At 37.0% G+C, this 24,538-nt stretch overlaps 1 protein-coding gene across 2 annotated transcripts in view; it reads left to right on the top strand.

The window, feature by feature from the left end:
• adcy8 (adenylate cyclase 8 (brain)) overlaps positions 1-24,538 on the top strand; it is a 153,995-nt gene that overhangs the window by 95,070 nt on the left and 34,387 nt on the right. For both annotated transcript variants that reach the window (XM_038286163.1, XM_038286162.1), the window contains 4 exons: positions 1,504-1,705; positions 3,178-3,267; positions 7,631-7,803; positions 15,305-15,383. In XM_038286163.1, the coding sequence (XP_038142091.1) occupies positions 1,504-1,705; positions 3,178-3,267; positions 7,631-7,803; positions 15,305-15,383 (544 nt within the window). The remainder of the gene's footprint in view (positions 1-1,503; positions 1,706-3,177; positions 3,268-7,630; positions 7,804-15,304; positions 15,384-24,538) is intronic.

Raw genomic sequence — 24,538 nt, 5'->3', positions numbered from 1 at the left:
GAAAAAAATATATATTTTGCTTCCAAGTATTAATAATCATAGAAAATATTAGCTGCTTAAGTCCGCTGCATTATAATATGTTACTAAATATCAGAAAGTGAGCTTAGCTGGACAGGCGACGAGTTGAATGTAGAGGAGTGGACAGTTATAAGAGCTTATGGATGTTCTGGAATATTTGTAAAGACTGCAAACACCAGGGTAGTGCAGCGCTATGGAGGTGGGACTGCCCTGTTTGGATAATTTATAGAGGAAACACTGCAAGTGAGCAGATAGGGCTTGTTTAACCATTTTAAGCCACCAGAGTTGAATTAAGTGACTACAGTGTTAAAGTGAGACATCTCCGATTTTTCCAACCTAAATATTGTTATTTGTGATGGTCGTATAGGAAAGGTGTTGTTTTGTATTGCAACTGGCTGCTGTTCTCTAGCACTGAGCTATAGACATGCCTCCTCACACAGCCACCCACATCAAAGCTCTAGTTTGCTTCAAATAATGAACCTTCCTGTTGCATGTAGCAATTCCCTGCATTGTGAAAATCTTAGCACAACTGCCGAAGTTGAACAAGATTTTGTCATTTCTGTTTCTGCTTGGTTGTAATGCCATCCTCGAGAGAAATGTCAGCTGGGTCGCTGCCATCAACAACTTCAGTTACAGATGATAGAGTTGGACCAGTATTTTAGTTCTGTTGCAGGTTTCTTCCTGTTAAAAGGAGGTTTTTCCTCTCCACTGTCCCAACAAGCATGCTTGGTGTGAGGGGTTGCTGTCAAACTCGATGCAATCAGCTGGTTTTCCTAGATAGATACCCCTTACCAATCTGTCTGCTTGATCTGATTTATTGTTTCTGTAAAGCGACCTTTGAGAGTCAATGAGAAGATGTGAATTGGCACGGTATAAATAAACTGAACTGACTTGAATTTAATTGACTTGGCTTGACTTGGGCTGAGTTGAGTTTAGTTGAGTTGAGTTATGTTGAATTTAATTGAATTTTTACCCTGGGGTAACCGCATTAACCTAAAAAGTCAAGTATAAAATTTAATCTACAGTTACTGTACTAAAACTGTTGAAACTAAAGCTTAGAGTGATAACAGATATTAAAACAATTAATTCATAAATTTTTCTTTCTGCTTTGTATACAGTAAATGAAAAGTTTCAGCTAACAATTTTGCATCTGCAACAAAAGCTTGGTTTGGTTTAATGCTTTATTCATATCATTATCAGGCAGAGCAGGTAAATAAATAATGCAGCTTCTCATTTAACTGTTGGCTGTGTGGGTCATTATTTCGCTAAGCTTTTTTGTTGTTTTTCTGAAATGTTGGATTCCTGATTTTGAACTGACTCCGACAGAAAAGATCATGATGGTGAAGAAAGTCCAACTTAAACAGCTCTTTCAAAAAGGTCACGACTATGCAGGTTTTATTCCAGCTATTAGAGAATCCTCTAAGTTTAAAATGTCCTTATCTGGAGGCCTATTTTATCTGGGTCTGTTGTTTTTTTTCTATGCAGAATGATGACGATGGTGATCCAGTTTTCCATCCTGATCATCCTCCACTCCTGCCTGGTTCTCGTCACGACAGCAGAGGACTACAAATGTTTGCCTCTGGTCCTGAGGAAAGCCTGCTGCTGGATTAATGAGACGTACACAGCAAGGAACGTCATCATCTTCGTCTCAATCCTTATTAATTTCCTTGCAGCAATGATCAACATTGTAAGTATAATTTGTGGGTAAACTTAAAAAGAAAAAAATTAAGATGTTGCTTTTTTTTTTCTAGAGTCCAGTTTTCAGCAATTTACTTCAGAAGGAAGTTAGGAAATCAACAAGTTGTATAAAAAACTGTCATCCAAAACTCTCTATGGACACTGGAAATGGCTACATATTTTAAATCTAAATATATTGCAAACGGACACAGATGTAATTGATGAAGCATACCAATTCTGTTGTCTGGGACTATGACTCTTACCAGTGACACTTATTTTCACTGCCACTATTAAATCTAGTTGCTTTAGACATAAATGTGTCTTCTGCAGCAATCAGTTATCATCTCTTTATATTATGTATATATATATCTATATATATATATATATATATATATATATATCTATATATATATATATATATATATGATTACTAAATTAAAGCAAGGCTCACAGTAAAGCTCACATTTAATAGATTGCACTCGGCAATCGGAGTTGGCTGTTTTATTTTCTTCCCACCCCTGTTCTTAATAGAGGTATCAGTACCAGATACTCCATAATTTGTGCCTAAGCCTTGTCAGGTACTGGAGCAAATTAAATAGACTTTTCTATTTGTATACAGCATTAGTCTAAAAAAGAAGTGAACTAAATAGATAAATCAATAAAAAAAAAAATAATTATTGTACCTTATGCAGACTAATTGGGAATGTGGCAGGAGCCCATTTCTCCTCGTGCACAAGTTTATAAGTTGCTATTTGCATCGCTCATAGAAGCTTACTATCCAAAAGAAGATTTGAAAATTTTCTGCTATGTCAGACTCACCACCGATAAATGAAAATGGGAACGAGCACGTAGGACGGCCTTATGTAAACACATCACCAGAATGATTGACAATTAGTAGGACCACTTATTTAGATGCTCCACCTGGAAAAAGATCATCCTCCACCATAGCTTTAAGTAATGTTTTTCTTTGCATGAGGCACACCTCTGGTAAAAAAAAAAAAATCCCATAAAATGCTTTCATAAGTTTTAATTGAACCTGCAAACAAACCAACAACGCTCTTCAGTAAAATCCCTCTGGACTTTTTGAGTCCAATGCTGAGGCTGTCAATACTCACTTCATCTGTTTAGTGGGGAACTCCTTGTTCTGCCAAATGTCCCCATCTCACAATGTTAGAGAATCTTAAAACAAAAAAATCATGTATCCATATTAATTTATGGATTATCACCAAATTTTAATGGGCTATTCCTTGGCATGAGGACACCTCTTATAAAAATGTCATTAAAATCTGTCAAAACCTATCAAGATACCCAAATTAAGCATAACTCAACGAAATACATATTTACACTGTTTATTATAATCACAATGATTTATTTTCTAATGATTCTGATAATTGTCGCACATTTTAATTAGAATGGCTTTTATATTTAACATGAGTCTAAAGGTTTACATTGAAATTAATCCGCCCTGTCGGTCTTTCACAGCTGTGGTGTGACTTCGATAAGCCCAACATCTTCAAGAACCAGACGTACAACGAGTCTGCCTCCATTCCAGACATCTGCTTCTACCCAGAGGTACCAACTAAATGAGGTGTCGAAATTCTGCAGTCAGGTCCATCTGTTGTGTTTTTTTCACTTCTGCGACAGTGGCAAAATGATGAATTAAATATTGTCGACAGCTGCTTGTGTCCCAGAGGGAGGTCTCGCCTCGGACACGCCGACTGATGGAGCCATCAGAACGTCACATGGAAAACATCCATTATGCTGTTTTGTTCACACAATATATGGTTGATTGATGGAGCCAATAAGCGAGCCACATTTTTATAGCCCCAAGCTTGAGCTGAGTCATGTATTGTTGTATACAGGTGCTGGTCATAAAATTAGAATATCATGAAAAAGTAGATTGATTTCAGTAATTCCATTTAAAAAGTGAAACTTGTATATTATATTCATACATTACATACAAACTCATATATTTCAGATGTTTATTTTGTTTAATTTTGATGATTACAAATGACAACAAATGAAAATCTCAAATTCATCATATCAGAAAATTAGAATATTACTGAAGACCAATAAAAACAAAGGATTTATAGAAATGTTGGCCAACTGAAAAGTATGAACATGAAAAGTATGAGCATGTACAGCACTCAGTATTTAGTTGGGCCTCCTTTGGCCTGTATTACTGCAGCAATGCGGCGTGGCATGGAGTCGATCAGTCTGTGGCACTGCTCAGGTGTTATGATAGCCCAGGTTGCTCTAATAGTGGCTTTTAGCTCTTCTGAATTGTTGGGTCTGGTGTATTGCATCTTCTTCTTCACAATACCCCATAGATTTTCTATGGGGTTAAGGTCAGGAGAGTTTGCTGGCTAATTAAGAACAGGGATACCATGGTCCTTCAACCAGGTACTGGTAGCTTTGGCACTGTGTGCAGGTGCCAAGTCCTGTTGGAAAATGAAATCTGCATCTCCAAAAAGTTGGTCAGCTGCAGGATGCATGAAGTGCTCTAAAACTTCCTGGTATGTGGCTGCGTTGACCCTGGACCTCAGAAAACACAATGGACCAACACCAGCAGATGACATGGCACCCCAAACCATCACTGACTGTGGAAACTTTACACTGGACTTCAAGCAACGTGGATGAAGTGCCTCTCTTCTTTTCCTCCAGACTCTGGGACCTTGATTTCCAAAGGAAATGCAAAATTTACTTTCATCAGAGAACATGACTTTGGACCACTCACCAGCAGTCCAGTCCTGTTTCTCTTTAGCCCAGGCAAGACGCTTCTGACGCTGTCTGTGGTTCAAGAGTGGCTTGACACAAGGAATGCGACAGCAGAAACCCATGTCTTTCATACGTCTGTGTGTGGTGGTTCTTGAAGCACTCACTCCAGCTGCAGTCCACTCTTTGTGAATCTCCCCCACATTTTTGAATGGGTTTTGTTTCACAATCCTCTCCAGGGTGTGGTTATCTCTCTTGCTTGTACACTTTTTTCGACCACATCTTTTCCTTCCCTTCGCCTCTCTATTAATGTGCTTGGACACTGAGCTCTGTGAACAGCCAGCCTCTTTAGCGATGACCTTTTGTGTCTTGCCCTCCTTGTGCAAGGTGTCGATGGTCGTCTTTTGGACAACTGTCAAGTCAGCAGTCTTCCCCATGATTGTGTAGCCTATAGAACTAGACTGAAAGACCATTTAAAGGCTTTTGCAGGTGGTTTGAGTTAATTAGCTGATTAGAGTGTGGCACCAGGGGCCATCAATTTTGAACCTTTTCACAATATTCTAATTTTCTGATATGATGAATTTGAGATTTTCATTTGTTGTCATTTGTAATCATCAAAATTAAACAAAATAAACATCTGAAATATATGAGTTTGTATGTAATGTATGAATATAATATACAAGTTTCACTTTTTAAATGGAATTACTGAAATCAATCTACTTTTTCATGATATTCTAATTTTATGACCAGCACCTGTACATCAGAAACTTATTTCCTCCTGAGGGTCTGCAAATAAGACCTGCTTTTTAGATACACACAGGAGGTTATTTTTAGATGCAGCAACATAAGAAAATATTGGATATTGGATTTAATCTTTAATAAGAAAACACATCAGAAACTTTAGGAATAAAGGCCAGTTTAGTAGTTCTGGCTTATTACTGCTCAGCATGTGGTTCTTTAGTGGCCAGAGGAGCTGGGAAATCATCAGAAGCTCATAAACTTACTTTAGTTTGTGTCCAGGGTTCATATTAATAACAGGAAGTTTATAATATAAACTGGGCGACTTTACCTATAAATTGTTATTTTAGTGTCTGTTTCTTTACACTTGCAATAGTCCACAGTATTGATCTCAGTTGCATACATTCAACTTCTTCTGTTTGAACCAAGTTCAGTCAAGAAATGTTTCAATCACCAACATTTTCACTTAGTAACTAAAACCAAATGAACCATTTCCTGATCAGCCATCCATCTTTTCCCTCTTTTCAGTCAGGGTCACAATGTGGCCAGTAGTCTATTTAAGTCACTTTTAGGGGTGGTTTTACTGAATTTACACTCAACAAAAATTTAAACGCTACAATATAGTTTTGCTCCAAATTTTTATGAGATGAACTCAAAGATCTAAAACTTTTTCCACATACTCAATATCCCCATATTCCTCAAATATGGTTCACAAACCAGTGTAAATCTTTGATAGTGAGCACTTTTCCTTTGCTGAGATAACTTCACAGGTGCGGCATATCAAGATGCTGATTAGACACCATGATTAGTGCACAGGTGGGCCTTACACTTCCCACAATAAAAGGCCACTGTGAAAGGTGCACTTTTATCAAACAATACAATGCTACAAATGTCCCATGAGATGTCCCACCTCATAAAAAATGGGAGCAAAACCAAAGTGGTGCATTTATATTTTTTATTGAGTGTACATTTTACTTTTACACATAGAGTAAAATGACTCTTTACCCTGTTGTCTACTGTAAAGATTCATTTTATAAGTTTAGTAAGTTTAAGTTTAAAACAGTTTGAAAGGTGGTACTTCTGCTTGAATTTATTATTTAATAATCATGTTATATTTTAGTATTTTCTAAATCATTTTATACTTTGGAATACCAGCATTTGCACATAACTATTTGCCTGATTAATTCCTTTTAAACAGTCAATCAAATTTTATGAGCCAACAATCACTCAGTGCTTAAGTAGCCATTTTAACATGCGCCTTTTCACTCTTACTTGAGTAATTTGTTGAATGAAAACTTTTTACCTCACCTGAGGAAAAATATATTTTAAGGTAGTGTTACTCTTACTGGGATAAAATGTTTGGGTAATCTACCAACCTCTGTCCACATTCAGTCCACATCCAGTACGCTGTCATTGTCACTTATTAAGGATGGTTCAGAAAGTTATTTTGAATCAAACATTGATATTTAATAGCACCCTTTATTTTTACATATGAGTAATATAAAGAACTATAATTTTGCTTTGAGTCATCCGTAGGTCTTTGAGTATATGAGCTATTGGTTGTTAATATTTAAGTTTCAATTAGTTCACTGGAATTCCTTTATTTATGCTTGTTTAATAACTTACTTATAATTACATGTAAGAAACTTGACCCGAGGATTAATTACTAAGGAATTTTAAATAATAAGTCAACGAATCAGTCTCTGATCATTTACTTAACAATACATTACCATTAATTATTAGTGTTTTATATCTTTGGATTAGAGATTAAATGGTGAATTAATTTCAGTCAGCAATTAATTCCTCACTTTTTAATTTGGGTGGTTAATAACTTTTAACTAACTTTCATTGAATCATTAGATTTGATCACCGCCATCATATTGCATTTCATCATCCTTTATGCTCATGTATCAGCCTGATTGTGTGCACCATACTGTGGAGACTTTTCCAAATATTTAGGGTATGATTTTATCTTCTTTTACTGTCTGTCAATTATTTATCTAGTATGTTTATTTAGTTGAATTAACCATAATAGCCTCCATTCCTCGTGTTTCTGAACAGATTCTGTTCAGCTCTTATTATACGATGATCTACTTGTGCTCCTCACTCTTTTTATGTTTAAGCATAAGTTAAAATATTTTATATTCTTTAGTATAAAGTACTGACTCAGTTTTCACTAATTCCATAAACAGAAACAAAATGCTTCTTTGAGAAATACAATTACCAAATTATTAAGTACATAATATGTTTGATCAATAATTATGTAATCATTTAATGAAAATCAGCAATTAGTTTAACTTAATCAATGGTCAATCATACATTTTCTAATTTTACTCCTTTTTTTAAGCATGGAAGCAAATTATTTGGTGTTCAATTTAAACAGTTACCCAGATTCTTCTTCATGCTGTCTGAATTTTTTGATGGTGTCATGTTTGAATAGATCATGTACCTGCATCTGACCATATGTTTCTGCTTTTCTCAGTATTTTGTGTTCACAGGAGTGCTGGCGATGGTCACCTGCGCCGTGTTCCTGCGGCTGAACTCCGTGCTGAAACTGGCCGTGCTGCTGGTGATGATCGCCATCTACTCTCTGCTGACCGAAGCTTTCTACACCTCTCTGTTTGTTCGTTACGACACCGTCCACCACAACACAGAGTAAGTATTTCTAGAGTGGTGTTCCATTCAGGACGAGGTTCTGTGATCTGTTCCAACTTGAGCTGTTAACTTTTTAACATTGTATTCCAAGGATCTGAATAAAATGCTGCTGTTGATGTTGTGTAAGCTACATGACATTCACTAGATTTTTTAATTCATTTCTCCTGACTATACATCCTTGACTATATACAGTGGGGGAAATAAGTCTGTATTTGACCCCTTGCTGATTTTGGAGGTTTGCCCACTTACAAAGAATGCAACAATCTACAATTTTAATCATATGTACATTCTAACAGTGAGAGACAGAATCCCAAAGAAAATTCCTAAAGCAAAGCCAGCATCCTTATAGTTGCATCCATGTTTAACATGTTCTCAGACGCAGGCGGAGTTTCAGGGTCAGACATCATTAACGATCACGTCCTTTCACTTTTGAAAAGTTCATCAACAAACATCCATCTTTGCCACAATCCTTTTTCAAAAGAACGACTTTGCTTTCTGTAGTGATCAATTGTTTCTCTGTAGCACATTGGCGCTTTCATTGATAAACTCAATCAGCTGATTTTACTCACCCGGAGCTGGCTGCTTTCTTTGTTTGTCTGTGAGTGATCGTCAGGATCCCCCAATCTTGCTTTTTTCTTCAAGTCATCAGTGAAGTTTTTCTACTTGTTACGGCTAATCTTGCAACCTAGTAAGTTCCCAGAAAAAAAAAGCCAGAGTAGTTTTTAGGAGGAGCTTTTCGACTCACTCAAAAATAAAAAACAGTTGCAGAGAGTTTTCTGGTTTCAAAAGGAGTTTTCTTTACTAATAAATAAAAAAGAAATAACAGGCAAGTTGGGCTGCAGCCTTGCAGCAAGAAACTTCTGGGTTCGGTTCCCTGCCCGGGGTCTTTCTGCATGGAGTTTGCATGTTCTCCCTGAGCATGCGTAGGTTCTCTCCGGTTACTCCGGCTTCCTCCCACAGTCCAAAAGCATGACTGTTAGGTTAATTGGCTTCTCTAAGTTCTCCTTAGGTGTGAGTTTGTGCACGAATTGTTGATTTTCCTGTTTGTCTCTGTGTTGCCCTGAGATGGACTGGCGACCTGTCTAGGGTGTATCCTGCCTCTCGCCCATAGACAGCTGGAGATAACCAGCACCCCTCGCGACCCCAGTAGGGATAAGCGTGTCGAAAAATGGATCTCCAAGTTGACTTCACTCCTCACTCCTTCACCAAACAATCAGATCAACCACAGCAGCCACTTCTGCTTGTTAATCACAGCAGGAGGCGGACTGACAAGGAGGGTCAAATAAAAATAAATAACAATTGATCAGATAACATTCTGTAACAATAATTTAGCAAAAACAAAATTACTCTAAATCTTAAGAGGCTCAAACAGCTCGTCATGTTTCATGTGGTAATTTCATAGTACGCCTACACTGGAATAAGGAAAAAATTCTTAAATTAAGTGCATTTACCCTTGATTTAAATAGGTAAATTTGATAATTTGACAATGGAATGAGTATTTTTACCCTTAAAATAAGATAATTAGATAATATGCACTTGAAATAAGAAAATGCAATTGTGTTTTCTTATTTTAAATCTAAATTGTCCTGTTCCATTGGCAAAATGTCTCTTTAATCTCCTCAATTTAAGAACAAATGCACTTATTTCAAGAAAAAATGACTTATCTAGATTTTGATTTTTTTCCAGTCAGGTCTGAAGACTGATTCGTTCCCACCCCCAATCAGATATACATCCACCCTAAAATATAAAGGTGAAAGTCATCATTAGTATACACATAGCTTCCAAGTGTGAGAATAGATTAATTATTTTTTTATCGCCAAATAAGAGTCGGTGTTATTGCAGCCATTAAGGCCGATAACGGCCCACCACTCGAGGAAACTGAGCTTTCCCTTCTGTTATTTAATTGTTTTGCCTAATTAAATTATTCAGCCTTTTCTCTTTTTAATTACTCATCAGCATTAGATATTTAATCACATCTATGTCACTGCATCTGTACTTTCTAATGTTGTTTTATGTAGAGCAACTTGAATTGTCTAGCCAATGAAATATATATAAACTTGTCTTGCCTAAAGTGTTTTTGATTGGTCTGATCTAAAATTATACTCTTAAATCTCATGTTTTAATTACCAGTAAGCAGAACATCATCATAATTAACAGAAATTAAGCCTTGAAACCATCTCTCTTTGTCTATTAATTGATATGAGTTTGTAAAATGGAAAATGATAAATAGCCTATACCTACTAACACATATAGCACTTTTTAAGGAGGACTTGACCAAAGCGCTTTACACTACATTCAGTCATTTTCAATCATATTTTTATTCATTGAACTCACCTATACATGTTGAATACTATTCTGCTGTATGTCAGTAAAAATAATAAACTGCATATTTTATACTTTTATATGACAGGATGAGAAATAAAATGTGTTTGAACAGTTCCCACCTGCTGTGATGCTTTCTGTTTATTTAGGTTGTTCTTCACTCTAGAGATCAAAACAATTCCAGCATCAACAAATCAGAGCAATAAAATAATACCAGGCTATGCAGGAATTGAAACGAAAGATATACTGTATTGAGGAAAGTTATATGAAGTGATAAAAATATATAAAATGAAATTCATTAAGATATGGTCAGCATCCTAAAAAATGTAGCTGATCCATATTTAAAGTAAATTATTTGGAACAATGCCTTTGCTTGGAGGGTTTTTTTGTGTGTGTGTTTTTTGTTTTGGGCATTATTTAGTTTAGCTGCATCCTATCTCTAACTTAAGAACCTTTTAAGAACTGAGAACAAAGACTTCAGTTTTACATTAAGCTTTGGAAGCAGGCCAGTCGTAATACGAAAGTCTGTTAGTGTTATAGACTTAAGTCCTATGGAATCAGCATAAATATGGTAAAAGGTGTATGAAGGCATGCAGATGGCACTGCTGTGTGATACAGGACCTTATTTCAACAGTGGACTGGCCGGGCACCACTTTCACATTTTAATAATAGAAATCCCAAATAGTATTTAGATTTCCAAAAAAAAAAAAATCCACAGGAATTTGTTTCCAAGTTTGAAGACGTTTTGCTTTCCGTCCAGGAAGCTTTTTCAGTTCAAATGTAAGGAATAGCGTTGAGTTTCAGGTTGTATACAGTAGCCCTACAAGGGCTTGTTTTTGTTTTGAAAACAAACTTGATTTTTTCGGTCTACTGTGAAAAACTTGAAAACAAAGTCCAGTGGATTGTTTTTGATTTTCTTTTTTTTGGAGTGACTATGACCTGGACAACTGAGAATCTTCACCAGCAGTATGCATATATGAAATGTAACAAGCGCAGGTATAACTGAGAGGATTAGTGTGAGGATGAATACTGAGATCAATTAAGCAAGAAGCCTAGTGAAGACAACAGCAATCCTCTACTCTATAACCGCAGCTCTGCCACATTTACATCATCAGTAGCCGTTCAGATTCAATATGCATCTAATTACCAGATAAAATAACTCATAAAGCATAAAAATAAAATATATGACACTCACCAGTGATACTGATTATTTATAAGTGGGGAGTGTTGGCCTAGTGGTTAGAGCAGTGCGCTTGTGCTATAAGAAGGTTGCAAGTACCCATTTCGATCCCCACAGCCTGCACTCTGGGTGCCTGAGCAAGACCCTTAACCCCCACACTGCTCCCTGGGCGCCGCACAATGGCATCCCACTGCTCCCCAAGGGGATGGATTAAATGCAGAGGTAAAAGTTTTTTTTTCAGTTTGAGATCAAAAAAGTTAAATTATTATTATCTATTATTATCAAAATACAAAATTCATCCTTCTGTCTTTGTGCAGGAAGTTGTAGTATCTCCATTTAGTATCAGCCATTAACACCATCGATCTCTGTTTATTTAACTAGGGTGAATAGTTGAATACTTTTTTCCCACTACACGCCAGACAACCTTTTAACAGAAGCGAATTTGAAATGCAGATTGTCGCTCGCTTAACATGGCTGTAAATGTTTTGCTCTAACTGACCAATCAGAGGACAGAAAATGCTGACTTATACAGTAGATGGGCCCTCTAGCTGGCCCAATAACATGTTTCATCCATCTGAAATTTTATGTCCAAATAACCAAATGAAGTGGTTATTTGGACATAAATCATGTCGTCATTTCAACCATTTTTTGCTCGGTGGATATGTCGTACACGGGGCTGCGCTTGCAACACCAATGGTTTAGATCAGGGCTAACCAATTAAAAATCAGCGGGGTCCGAATAAAGAAAATCAACAACCTATAAAGTTCCGGAGACATTTTTGATTATAATCTGTTACTTTAAACAGCATTTAACACTGAAATAAAATTAGGTTTATGCAGCCATGTTATACATTGAATTTTTAATAAATAAAAAAAATAAATAAATAACTTTGGAACATTTTTCTATTTGAAAATCTTAAGTGTTTTTTGAAATAGAGAACAAAAATCTTTCAGTTTGGTATATAGCCAATTTCCTGATTCTCATATTTTATAAATCACCTGAACTGACCGTTCATTTTTTTTTTCTTTCTTTTGTCTGTCTTAATGAGAGCAGTGGGCTTTATGCTGCCCTGCAAGGATTTAAACCTGGTTTGAATGGAGACAAAGCCATTCTCAAGCACATATCACTGTGCTCATTTTGAGCCTGGATCTATATTTATTTTTGATTCTGTTCATGGAGTGAGCATCCTGCTTCACAGCAGCAGGTTGAGCCAAACATATTTAAAATGTGCAGGGTCATCTTTGAGCACCATTTCACTTTTCTTTCACCAGTTCACCGCAGTTCTTCGAGCAGTCCACACTTTCTCTGCTCTCTCTTTCTTACCGTCTTCTCCTTCTTTCCCATCGCCCGGCTTTCCACAGGTTTGCCTGCTGTGTCTATAAGTAGCTAGCAGGAGCAGCCTTGACTGACAGCTGAGTGGCTAATTTGTATCACATCCAGCCTGGTGCCGGACGCTCTGGAGAGCTTTACCGTACAAAAAGGAGAAGCGGTGCAAGTGAAATTAGACACTGTTATTGGACAACATGCAATAATTTATAATTTTTTTAAATCAGGTTGGGTCCAGATTAGCCAGCAGATGGGTCCGGATCCACCTAATCCGTGAACTCTGGTTTAGACTATACAATGCTGATCGGCACTACAGAGCATTAACTGTTAAAACCAGCCATCACAATGTCATGATCTGGCCTGTTTGCTCCTTAATTAGTCATTCCTTTCACCTGTCGTTTTCCCTCCCTGCCTCAATTATAATTTATTCCTCTCACCTGTTTCCTCTGGTTTATATTCAGTTCAGCCTGAGCATTCAGTGCCATATCATTACTTGTCTTTCTGTCAGCCTGTCTGTTAGTTTTATTTCCTTGGTTCATGTCCTGGATCCTAGCTGCCAGTGGAAAGAGGGTTTTAGTGTTTGTCTCGTCTCCTGATCGTCCACTGTTCCTCCCCCGCGGAGTCCTCTGGGTTTTGGCTCATTATGGGGGGAGGTTCAGTTTTTATCCAGTACATGTAAGCCTGGCTCCAGGAAGGAGACCAGTTTAAAGTCCAGCTTCAAGTTCCGGTTAGTATGTCCTGTCTCGGCTACCCTCTTCCACTGTGCCTGCTCATCTGCACCTGATCCTGTCTGCTCCTGTGCGTGACCACCTGGTCATGCTTCTGGTCCCAGTCAGACTCTGAACCCTCCTGGAAGCTTGTGGATGCCTGGAAGTCTGGATCCTGCCACCTGTTTCTGTTCCTGCCTGATCTGGATCCTGCCTGTTCTGTCTTTTCCTGTCTGTTCTGGATTCCTGACCAGGATCGGCTTCCAGCATGACCTCCGGGACTGCAGCACTGGGGACATTCGTGGTCTGGACCGTTAAACCAGAGTGTCTGAGATTGGGCGGTGCCCCGCCCCCCCCGCCTGCAGTGTCCACAAGCCACAGCTCTGCTTTTGTTTTGTTTTATTAAATAAACATTTTGAACTTTCCTACTGACTGTCTCTCCTTGAATGCTGGGTCCATCTGTCCTCTGTTCATGACACACAAATACAGTTTCTTCCTTTAGGTTGTCTCTTTTTTTTATATATCTGTACTTTTAATGTTGTCATGTAGAGCAACATAGAACCAAAATCAAATTCCTTGTTTGTTTACACCGACCCGGGGAATAAAGCTGATTCTGATTTTGAATTAAAGAGGGCAAACAATAGACCCTTTTGAGGAACCCCTGTGAAGGCTGGTTTTGTTTCTTAGTGTTTCTTCCAAGGAAACAAATTAATTCTACTCTATAAAGATAGAGTTTATAATATTTTAAAATTATATATTCTCGTCTTATGCTCTACCCTGAGAGATAATGTAAAGTTTGCACAAAAATATTTCATCTGGGATTCAACCCGAATACTTTAAAAAATAAATCCTAACCATTGCACCACTGTTTAAAACCCAAACACAATATTTAAATCTGCACCTAGACAGTCAACAATTTTATCACAGTACAAGACTTCAATTTTAAGTTGCTAGAAAAAAGCTTCTTTCCCTAATGTTTCCACTGTAAAGAAGGAAAAACTCTCCAGGCTGGGGCAATAAAAGTCTGGATATGCGTTCTGCCAGCACAGAGTTTATATCTGAAACAAAAGAATCAAAACAAAACAGCGCAAATCAAAACAACTCATAAAATATTAATTTAATGAATCCTTTTCATTCACTCATCTCATTTACTCTCAGGACTAGAAGAGCCCTTTTGCTCTCCATCAATATTGTTTTTGCTTTGTTATCGATCAACATAATTCAAATTGCAATTGCCAATTTTTGTGGCAGGTCAAGCGTGACATTAGATACAGCATAAAACCTTCATTGTAATCTTGATTTACTCAATGATGCATAAAAATCCCAAAGTTTCTGCAGGAGCATGTTTGTGTTTTTATGGACACCAGCAAGTTTGGGTCTAAGTTTTGTTTCTAGCCTCTTTACAAAAATAAAAAAATACTTCAAAGGATTTATTACTGTCACAAAGTGATCCCCCGTGCTGAAAACAAATCATGTGCTATTTTTCACTTGTTATGTGAGTTTGGCTCTTAACTCTGGAAAATGCCTGAAGCAGCATCTCTACATCTCTCTGAGCCGATAATCCTCAGTGAGCCCCTGCAAAGTTTCGGAGATGAAAAAAAAAACATGTTAGTTTGAAGTTTTTCATAAGATTATGACTCCTCTCTTGTGTGTATCCTGTTACATGTTGCTGATGTTTTGACTTAAAGCAAGTTGATCTGAAGTTTTTCTCTGAATATGGCATGGCTAAAAGGAATGCATGCTTTTAATATCAAAAGAAATTAGATTGTATCACCAATTACATTTAATTTTTAATTTCAGTCCAAACACAACAGGAAAGTAGAAACAAAGCCATGATATATTTACAGGCCATTTATTTGCCTTTAGTTTCTGATTTCTCTTTGTGCTTCACTGTGATAAAAGAAAAAAAAAGAACAATACAAAAATTAGCACAATAAGCAGCTTCTTTTCTTTTCTCGTCCATCAGGAACTTCTTGGGAACCAAAGAGACGTCTTTGCTCCTGATGGCCATGTTCCTTCTCGCCGTGTTTTACCATGGTCAGCAGGTAAGTCCAAACATGCTTTGTTTAGTTTGTTAATCAATTAATATCTATTTCACTAAAAGATTCTTAGCATAGATACAAATGTTTCTTATTTGCAATGATTATATTAGACTTTTTCAGGTCTGTTTCACTTCAGATAAAGATCTTCTTAAGGTCATCGTTATACCCCATTTACGACGAACGCCCTGCTACTGTGAAATAACTGAGCCCCTATGTAATGGTCCTTGCAGGGTCTTGATGTCTTCTGAGGCATAATAACAGAGCATAGCAGGCTCTTCATTACGCCTGATATACCGAATAGATGGTTAGGAGTTTTTTGTGCATTATCTTTGTGGCTGCATATCCATGATGTGGGGTTTGCATGTGCAGACATGGTTTGGTCTCTGAGAAATCGAAGCCACTCAGGCCTGATGTCTCAGCTACATGATACCCATGACGGTAATGCTGCACAACCTCGGAGTGCATGGCTGCATCTTAATTTGATGCGGGAAAGGGTGGGGCAAATAAAGGGCTTCTTTGGGAAATGGTAAAATGCAAGTGAATAATCAATAAGGCAAGTATTAACAGTGTAGCATCGTATTATGCCAGATATATTTTCTTCAGTTTAAAAAAAATATCTGGGTCTGTACCTGATGTGTCTATGGCCATTTTTGCACTTTGTGATATATCCCTAATCCTAAACACAGCGAACAAACGAGCTTCCTACTAACAAGCTCAATTTATGTTGAGCCCTGCTAATGAGCAGCATGTGATTTGAGTATGATGGCGGTCAGACACATGTCAAGTTAGCCTTTTCATGACCCGTTTTCACAGTGATCCACTCAAAAAATACTCCTCCTTGACAATCTGAGATTCTGATTTCTTTGGCACATTTCTGCTTCTATGCTACAGTCATTTATAGAGGTCAATTTTTAATTGTTGCATAAGAGAAACAGATGTGAAATAAAAAACTAGTGAAATGCATTTTAATTGCATTGCAGCTGATTCTATCACAAAAAGCCAAAGTGCACTGTCATAACAGTTTTTAAAGCAAAATACATGATAAACATGGATATCCAGTCCATGTGTGCAGTTGTGCAAGAAAGTTTACATACCCTCCCATTAAAGAAAAGGATAAATTCACAAGAGTAATTCTAATAACAGAAAACTGAAAAAATACATTTACCAAATTATATTTAAGGGAAATAAAAAATTGATTTTGAATATTATTGCCCTAACCTTGATGGAAATGCAACAAGTCAGGTTTGAGAAATGTTTTTTATGGTTCTTAAAGTAGCACCTGAGGAATAAAGGTTCATCTTAGCTTTGGCTCAATGGTTAATTGAATTATAAAATCCTAGTTTTTGGGTGTGGAGCAAAGTTAAATGAAATTGTTAATGTGAGGCAGCTGAGATGGAGAACTTGTCTCCCCCAGCACATTGCCTGAAGAAGTGATTACACATGGTAAGGAAGGGTTTTAAATAAGCAGCAAATGAATTCATTTGTCTTTGTGAACCTGACTCAATAATCAATCCGGTTTCATCGGTTTCACGCAATTCTCTCCATTCTGTTGCATTAACTGAGGTACCCTGCACCACAACAAGTTCACTTTGACAATAAACTTCTTGGGCTGAAACATCCCTGTTTCCAAACTAAATTAAAGTCAGTCAATTTATTTTCCTTGCAGACTCTCCTACTGCGCTGCACCTAATTGGAAATAAAAAAAGCTTTAATTATTGCACAAATGAGTAGATTTACCCGACCATTAAATTAAAAAACATAGAGTAATTGCACACTTTATTTAACAATTAAAAGTTTCATCATTATATCAGTAATGATGGAGATGGCTGAGTCATACATATTGTAGGTACGAAGATCAGCAAAAAGGATTTATAATACAGAAGTATCAGCCTACTAAAACATTTGTGCTGTTCACTGCTTGGTCAGAGCTTATTTTGTACAAGTTACTTTATGACTGTGGAGGAAATAAGGGCAGTCAGTAGCCTAGGTCTGCTGACTACCCTTATGTCCTCATCTCATCTTCCTCCTGACAGCTTTCCATAGAATCTTTTTTGTGGGAATAAAGTCATACCGGTCCAGCACGCAGATAAACCAGGTTTTGGCTTCTTTAGCAGAGTGGATGGCAGCCAAAATTTCTTAAAAATAAAGTCAGGATCTTCATAAAGCCTAACACTAATGGTGGGATGCTAATACCACAACCTCCTTGCTCTCAACATCAATCCCTATTAATGAGAAGACCAAGGATTTTTTAGTTTGAAAAACAATAAGAAGAAACACATAACACAACACATAAGATATAAAATTGAAACATTATATGTGAATATTCTGTACCAAAAGCAGTAACAGAAATCTTTGTAGACTGCTATCTAGCACAAAATTCTCAACTTATTCACAGGGTATTAATAAACCAAAACCTATTGGTAATATAGTACTATTTCTCTGCTACAGTTTGGGTCATATACATGACTCCTGTGTCACATCCAATCTCTCCTCGCATTCAGAGCCCATAAACATTCTCTCTGTGACCCATTAGTTGTGGGGATGAGAGATTGCAGCGGCGATCATCTATGCACCCATGCCAGAGCTGTCCTACCAGTTTCTAGTGATGTTCATCATGTTACCGTACTTTCCAGACTATAAGCCACTACTTTTTTCCCATGCTTTAAACAATGCAGAGGTGTCTAATTGCAGAACAAATGCAGAGACCAGGAGGCAGAGGAGAGTCTCGCAGGTTTAATGAGGCAGAAATCCAAAAAACAAATACAGAAAGCCAGGATCCAGGGACAATCAGGGAAAACACACATGAGGAGCCAGGGAAATATGAGGACCAGCACTGTGGAACTACACAGGAAGAGTATATAAAGGAGACAGAACAAAAACTTTACTAATGAGCTGACAAAGAACAGGTGTGGATGGAAGCGTCTAGATCAGGCATCCCCAAGGTCAGTCCTTGAGGGCCGCTGTCCTGCAGGTTTAAGAGGTGTCTCTGCTCCAGCACAGGTGATTTACATTGAAAGCTGATTAACAGACTTTTGCTGAACTGCAATCATCAGAATCAGCTGTGCTAAAGCAGACAAACCTCTAAAAATCTGCAGGACAGTGGCCCTCAAGGACCAAATTTGGGGATGCCTGATCTAGAAGGAAGCCAAGAGGAAAGGAAACAAACACAAGGGGGCAACAGAGAGTAACTCAAGGAAAACAAAAGCACTCAAATTTTTTTTTCATTCACATGTTTTGACATTTATTTGCCACATTATTGCTGTTGAACCAATGAGCTGTCTAAGCTGCGAGACGCAAGCTAATGGGAGCTAGCATTCTTCTTCATTCCCATTCTAAGGGGGGGTATGTAGAGCTCCCCCTACAGGCCTGGTGGGGCACAGCTCTATAGATGTCAGCAGGCTTATAAGCCAGTGCAGCTTATAACTGTCTGTTTCCATTTTTTTTTTTAAACATACTGGGTGTGGTTTATCGTGAGGTGCGCTCTATAGTAGGAAAAAAAAAATATTTTTAATGTATAAATGTTCCATAAAATCTCTGGCAGCTGCATTTTTCTCTTCCAAGCTCCATCTTTTGAATTCCACCAAAGTCTGTTATGAAATATTAACCCTTACCATATCTTGAGGCTTGGACAGAATTTTAGAATGGCATATTCAACATCTTAATGTAATAAGAAATACATATATAAACACAGATATAAAAACAAGTAAGCACAGTTTAAGATAATTTATTATTCATGTTTATACAAAAAAAATGGACGTTAATTAAACGTCTGGAAAATCACAGCAACATTAAATGAGAAAGGAAACCCATGCTTTGCAGAATATTTAGGTGGAGCAGCTGTAAGGAATAAAAAAATAAATCATCAAGAAATCTTAATTTTAATTATAAAATAGGGCTGGGCGATAATTCAATAACGATATATATCGATCGATAGACGTGTGGCGCAATAGAAAAAAAGAGGGTAGATAAAAGTTCGATAAAAAAGAAACGCAGTTTTCCTTCCTTCTCATTGTAGCCTAGCATGTAGGTTTATGCTAGTCACTGCTTCCTCCCAACCAGGGCCGGTTCTAGCCCTTTGGTTGCCCTAGGCGAGATTGAGTTTTGTTAACAAAACTCAATCTCTCAATCTTTGTTGTTAACAAATTTAACACACATTAAACAAATATTAAATAAATCAATTTCAGAAATTACCAAATAACAATAAAAAATAATAAATTTAAGAAATTCTTCAACCAAGGACTACATAAAAAAGTAATTGATAAACATTAAATTAAATTTTCTGTTCCAGTTCAATTAAATCATTTGAACACAAATAGAAATGAGATAAACAAAATTTTCCTCTAAATAAAATATATCAGGTATATTTACCCTGATTTCTGACATTGATTAGTGATTAAAGAAAGGATTAACCCTCTACAAACAAAAGTGCTTTTATGAATACCATTACAAAATTAAAAGTTTGAAGTTGTTGTTTTTTTTTGTTCACATATTCTATGATGAACAGCCATAACTTCATATATTTTGATGATTATTTGTACATCCCTTTTGAATACTCAATGCAGATAATCACTACAAAATATTTTATTTATATTAGTATCTTCTACCCATTCTCAAGCTAATAATATAGCACATAATTCTGCTGCATATATATACTGAGAAAAAAATGATGTCAAGATTAGGGATGGGGATCATTAATATTTATTGATATCGATACCTTTATCGATACTCTTTATCGATCCGAGTCTTTATCGATACCACTATCGATACTTTTCTGTTATTTGGTGGAAAGACGATGCAACAAAATTTTATTAACAGAACTGGTATTGCTTCTATTGCTTAACAAGTGAGCATAACAAAAACGTTTCCAGCCTTCAATGAACATGGCTAATGTAATAGGCCACTTCGAAATGACATAAAACTAACTAGAATATATTTTCACAATTGTTGGTTAATGTATTGTCTACTGTCACTTTTCATCATGTTTTTAGTGATTAGGAAAATATTTAACAAATAAATAATTGTATTTTTAATTAAATGTAATTTTTAATAAATGTTGGCATCAGTAGTTTAATTATATATAGAGCAATATACAACTGTATTACTCATGTTTCTCGCCAAAAACAAAATTTGCCGTTTTCTTTACGTTACACTTGAACGCATCATGATAACCTAATTGTCGTTTTACTGAGCCAATCTGAACACATCATCACGCAGCACGTCTGAAACTTTATTTACTCTCAAGCTAACTAGCTTGTATGCTTCTGATTACAACACGGATTTCACAATTAATATTTTTAACTGACCGGACAAGCTACAAAGTCTGTGTGCGCTTACCAGTGATACTCTGAGTGGATGATTAAGATGGGCCCTACCGCGAGCAAAGTTAAGCAAGTACGTTTGCTTACAATTTCATTCCAAAACATTGGTGGACATGCTGCAGTGATTGACGTCACGACTTCCGGGTTGGAGGGCGCTTGGAAAGTGAATCTTTTCCGATTTTCTCTTAAATGTGAAAAAATAAATAAAAAAACGGTGGTATATTTATTTGTTCATATTTTGCTATTTATATATACGTAAGGTTAAGTCAAACTGACGGACGCTTCATAACCGGTTTAATTCGCTTTTTTTTTCTAATTCTATGATTAATGGGAAGTAAGCCTAAGGGCGACGCTAGAGGGCGCCCCCAACACATTTGTCGCCCTAGGCAATTGCCTAGCTCGCCTGTAGCAATCGCCGGCCCTGCTCCCAACCAATCACAATCGTGGACCCAGGCACGCCGTCACAAAGCGCCGCCCTCTCAAACCACAACACAAAGCACATGAAGATGTCGCAGCAAGGAGAGGCGGAGGAAATTGTTTCAAAGAAGGTTTTTTTGTAGTTCGGCAGTCTGGCAGTATTTTGGTCATGGCAAGTCGGACCAAAAACAAACCACAGTCATCTGGAAAATGTGTCGGGAACCAGTGACAACCAAGTCTGATAACACAACCAACTTTTATTTTTTTTATCATCTCAGCCGCTCACACCTGCACGAGTAGGAGCTGTGTAGGCCCCGACGCGGCTCTCCTCCGAGGAATTTCGGGAAAATATACATATATTTTCAGTTCTGGGCAGTTTCCCACATAGTTCTAACAATTGAGATAAAAATGCTGAGGGGCTAGAAACTTCAAAGTAATAACTCAGCTTAAAGCAGGAAACGGGGGCGGCGGTGGGGGGGGCATTTATTTATTTGTTATATTTATTTTGGTCACTTTTCTGGTCACTTTAGTTTATTCTTTGTCAGTATTTAATAACATAACCCAGGTCTCTTAAGTTATTTTTCTTAAAAACAATTCTGTTATGCTTAAAAAAGTTGGTTAAATAAAGATTTAATTCGAAGTCTGTGTTTGTGTTTTTTATAAAAATTTAATCATTTAGCAATATCATAAAAAGTCCAGGCAGAGCTGCACATAAAATATGGTTTCAAATCTTTTCAATAATTATCGATATCGATCAATATGCATTTTTTTTTTATCGATAAGCTTTTTTTCTATATCGCCCAGCCCTATTATAAAATGTACACAAATGTCTAACTTTTCCTTGTATCCATAGCCACATTCTCAATTTAGCCTTCCTTTTCCTCAGAACAAATACATCTCCAGCAGGTGCGTTTCCCTAAAAGAGGACTGTGAGTCTTTTATTGATATCCGTGTCGCTGCGTCTCCAAGCATGTTAAAGCCATTTGACCTCCCTATTTCTAGATTGCATTTTCTCATGCTTCATTTGCTAGAACTGGTTAAGTGGATTGGCTTTGTTGGTTACTCCAGTGACATAATAATAGGAGCTAATCATGAGCATTAACATAATGTTAATACTTGACACTTCTATTGATTTTGTTTGAATTGCTTTTTACCTGGGTCAAATGATTATGTACATCTGCTACGTCTTTATAGAAATACGAAGGGGTTGCAAAGGCTGTAAATCTTCATTAAATTTTCATTTCAGTTTATTTATATAGCGCCAATTCACAACACGTCATCTCACTTTACAGTTCACCAGATCATACAGTCAAATTGATTCAAAGTTTTCTATCTAAGGAAAACCAGTTGATTGCATTGAATCAAAGGCAATCCCTCACACTTAGCTTGTAGCGACAGTGGAGAGGAAAAAACTCCCTTTTAACAGGAAGAAACCTCCATCAGAGCCAGGCTCAGTGTGAGCGGCCATCTGCCGAGGCCAAAACTTATTACACACAAAGTTATAGTTAGACATAAAGTTAAAAATTCATTCATATTCCTTTACCAAATCTTGTCCAATCGCACATTAACAACCTGCTTTGGTAGCTGTCATGGCACAATTCTGATCAGAACACTGACTGCCTTTTTATGGAAGAATTGGTAGAGATCACATAAACTGCTTGGTTTTACTGGCATGGACCCCAACTTTAAGTACGGTCAATACATTTCCTAAAAGACTGAGGCCACTTTGAATAGCTTCAGGGTTGCCCTGATATACCATGATCCATTAACTATCTATATTTTGCTTTGAGGTTTAGAATTTGAAACTAGTTCAATCCAGCTTGAAGGTGCCATCACCATGTATCACTCTTCCTGAAGCCTTTATGAAAATATATTCTCATTGTATTAGCCGTAAAACCATTGAACATGTTCTAGAAGTGCAACGTCAAGTTTAGTCCCATGGTTCAGTTTTAACAATTGACTGTGACTGACTCTACTGTATTATCATGAAGCAGAACCCATCCACTCACTGTTTTTGATGCCTCTTTTTATTCTTATGTTTTGTGGTGGTTGGCAAGCAACATTTGGTGTATACGGTAAGTGTGACCAACCGAAATGTCAACTGGCTGCTGAGAAGTTCTATGCTCGATATCAGCAATGGCATCACATACATCACATTATTAATATTAGCATTAAGTAAAATGATGCACAATAATATAACCAGCATTTATTATGTGGTTTTGAAATAATGTTATTTTCTGACAACAGATATGGCTTTTTAAGGTACAAGTCAGAAGGGCTTCTTTCTTGGCCTGCATCCTCAGTCCATCACTGAGTCATTTTGGTTTAAGTCATAGTGTTTCCTGAAGTATTGCTTAATATTTAAAACCCTTTTCTTTGTCATCTGAAAAAAGCAGATTGGTTAAGAAAATGTTTATATGCCAAAGTTTGAGGGTATGCTAGGTTACTACCAGTATTACCTGCAGACATCTTTAAGAAACATGGTCAAAAACCTCCAATATTCAGTAATGAGTTTTGATGAAAAGTTCCTTAAATATTTTGAAAATATCAATAGCAGCCTTCCTGTAAGATCTGACTCCAGCCATGAAAATAGTGAAGGTCTATATCACAGATGCAAGTAGTGTGCAGAATCATAGAATATGGTTATTTGTGAGCTTGATGTAACAGATCTTCAAATATCAAAGTGTCCTGTGCGTGAATGCCATATTTCTTAGCTGCTCAACTCACCCTTCAGACAGGTGGCCATAAGATGGAGGCCTGCCTAAGAATAGAAATGATTGACCTGATTTTAATACACATAGCATGTTTTAATATAAGAGTAATTTCTTAATAGTGAGTATGTGTCAAAGGTTGCTTGAGTTATGCTTAAGGAAGGGTTTGGGTATTGATTAACAGGTCTGAACTTTACAAAAGTCCAGATCCATGAAGAAAAGCTTATAGATCTATTAAATGCACAAATTTGTATAACACATCTTTTAAGCATGTATTTTTGTGCTTTATGAATTCATAAAACATATTATTGAGGAGGAAGATTTAGCATTGCAGAAATTCAGCCATAAATACTTCAGATAAAGAGACTCCGTCTTTTTTGTTGTGGCATATTTTGGCATGAAGTTGACAGAACGAGGATGACTTATTTTCCACATCGTAAACAGGAATCAAAGCCCAAACAACTCAGTTTACTTTACAGGTCTGATGCGCTACATGAGCCATTTTCTTTCAGATGGAGTCAGGGTCGACAGCCTGGAGGAAACTGCTATCACCCTGCTGCTTTCATGCTCTCTCTATGGCAACCTTTGATCATGCAGTTCAGCAGCTCAGCGTTGGTTTGAGATGGTGGGGAGGCAGACGTAATTGAAGGTCTTTTGTAGCCTCATGAAAGTAGAGAGGAGCCGTACTTGAAGTCATCCAGTGGCATACAGT

This window comes from Cyprinodon tularosa, unplaced genomic scaffold (genome assembly GCF_016077235.1).
Source record: "Cyprinodon tularosa strain WSP-4 unplaced genomic scaffold, ASM1607723v1 ctg221, whole genome shotgun sequence".
NCBI lineage: Eukaryota > Metazoa > Chordata > Actinopteri > Cyprinodontiformes > Cyprinodontidae > Cyprinodon > Cyprinodon tularosa.
This window is presented reverse-complemented; position numbering and strand designations above follow the sequence as displayed.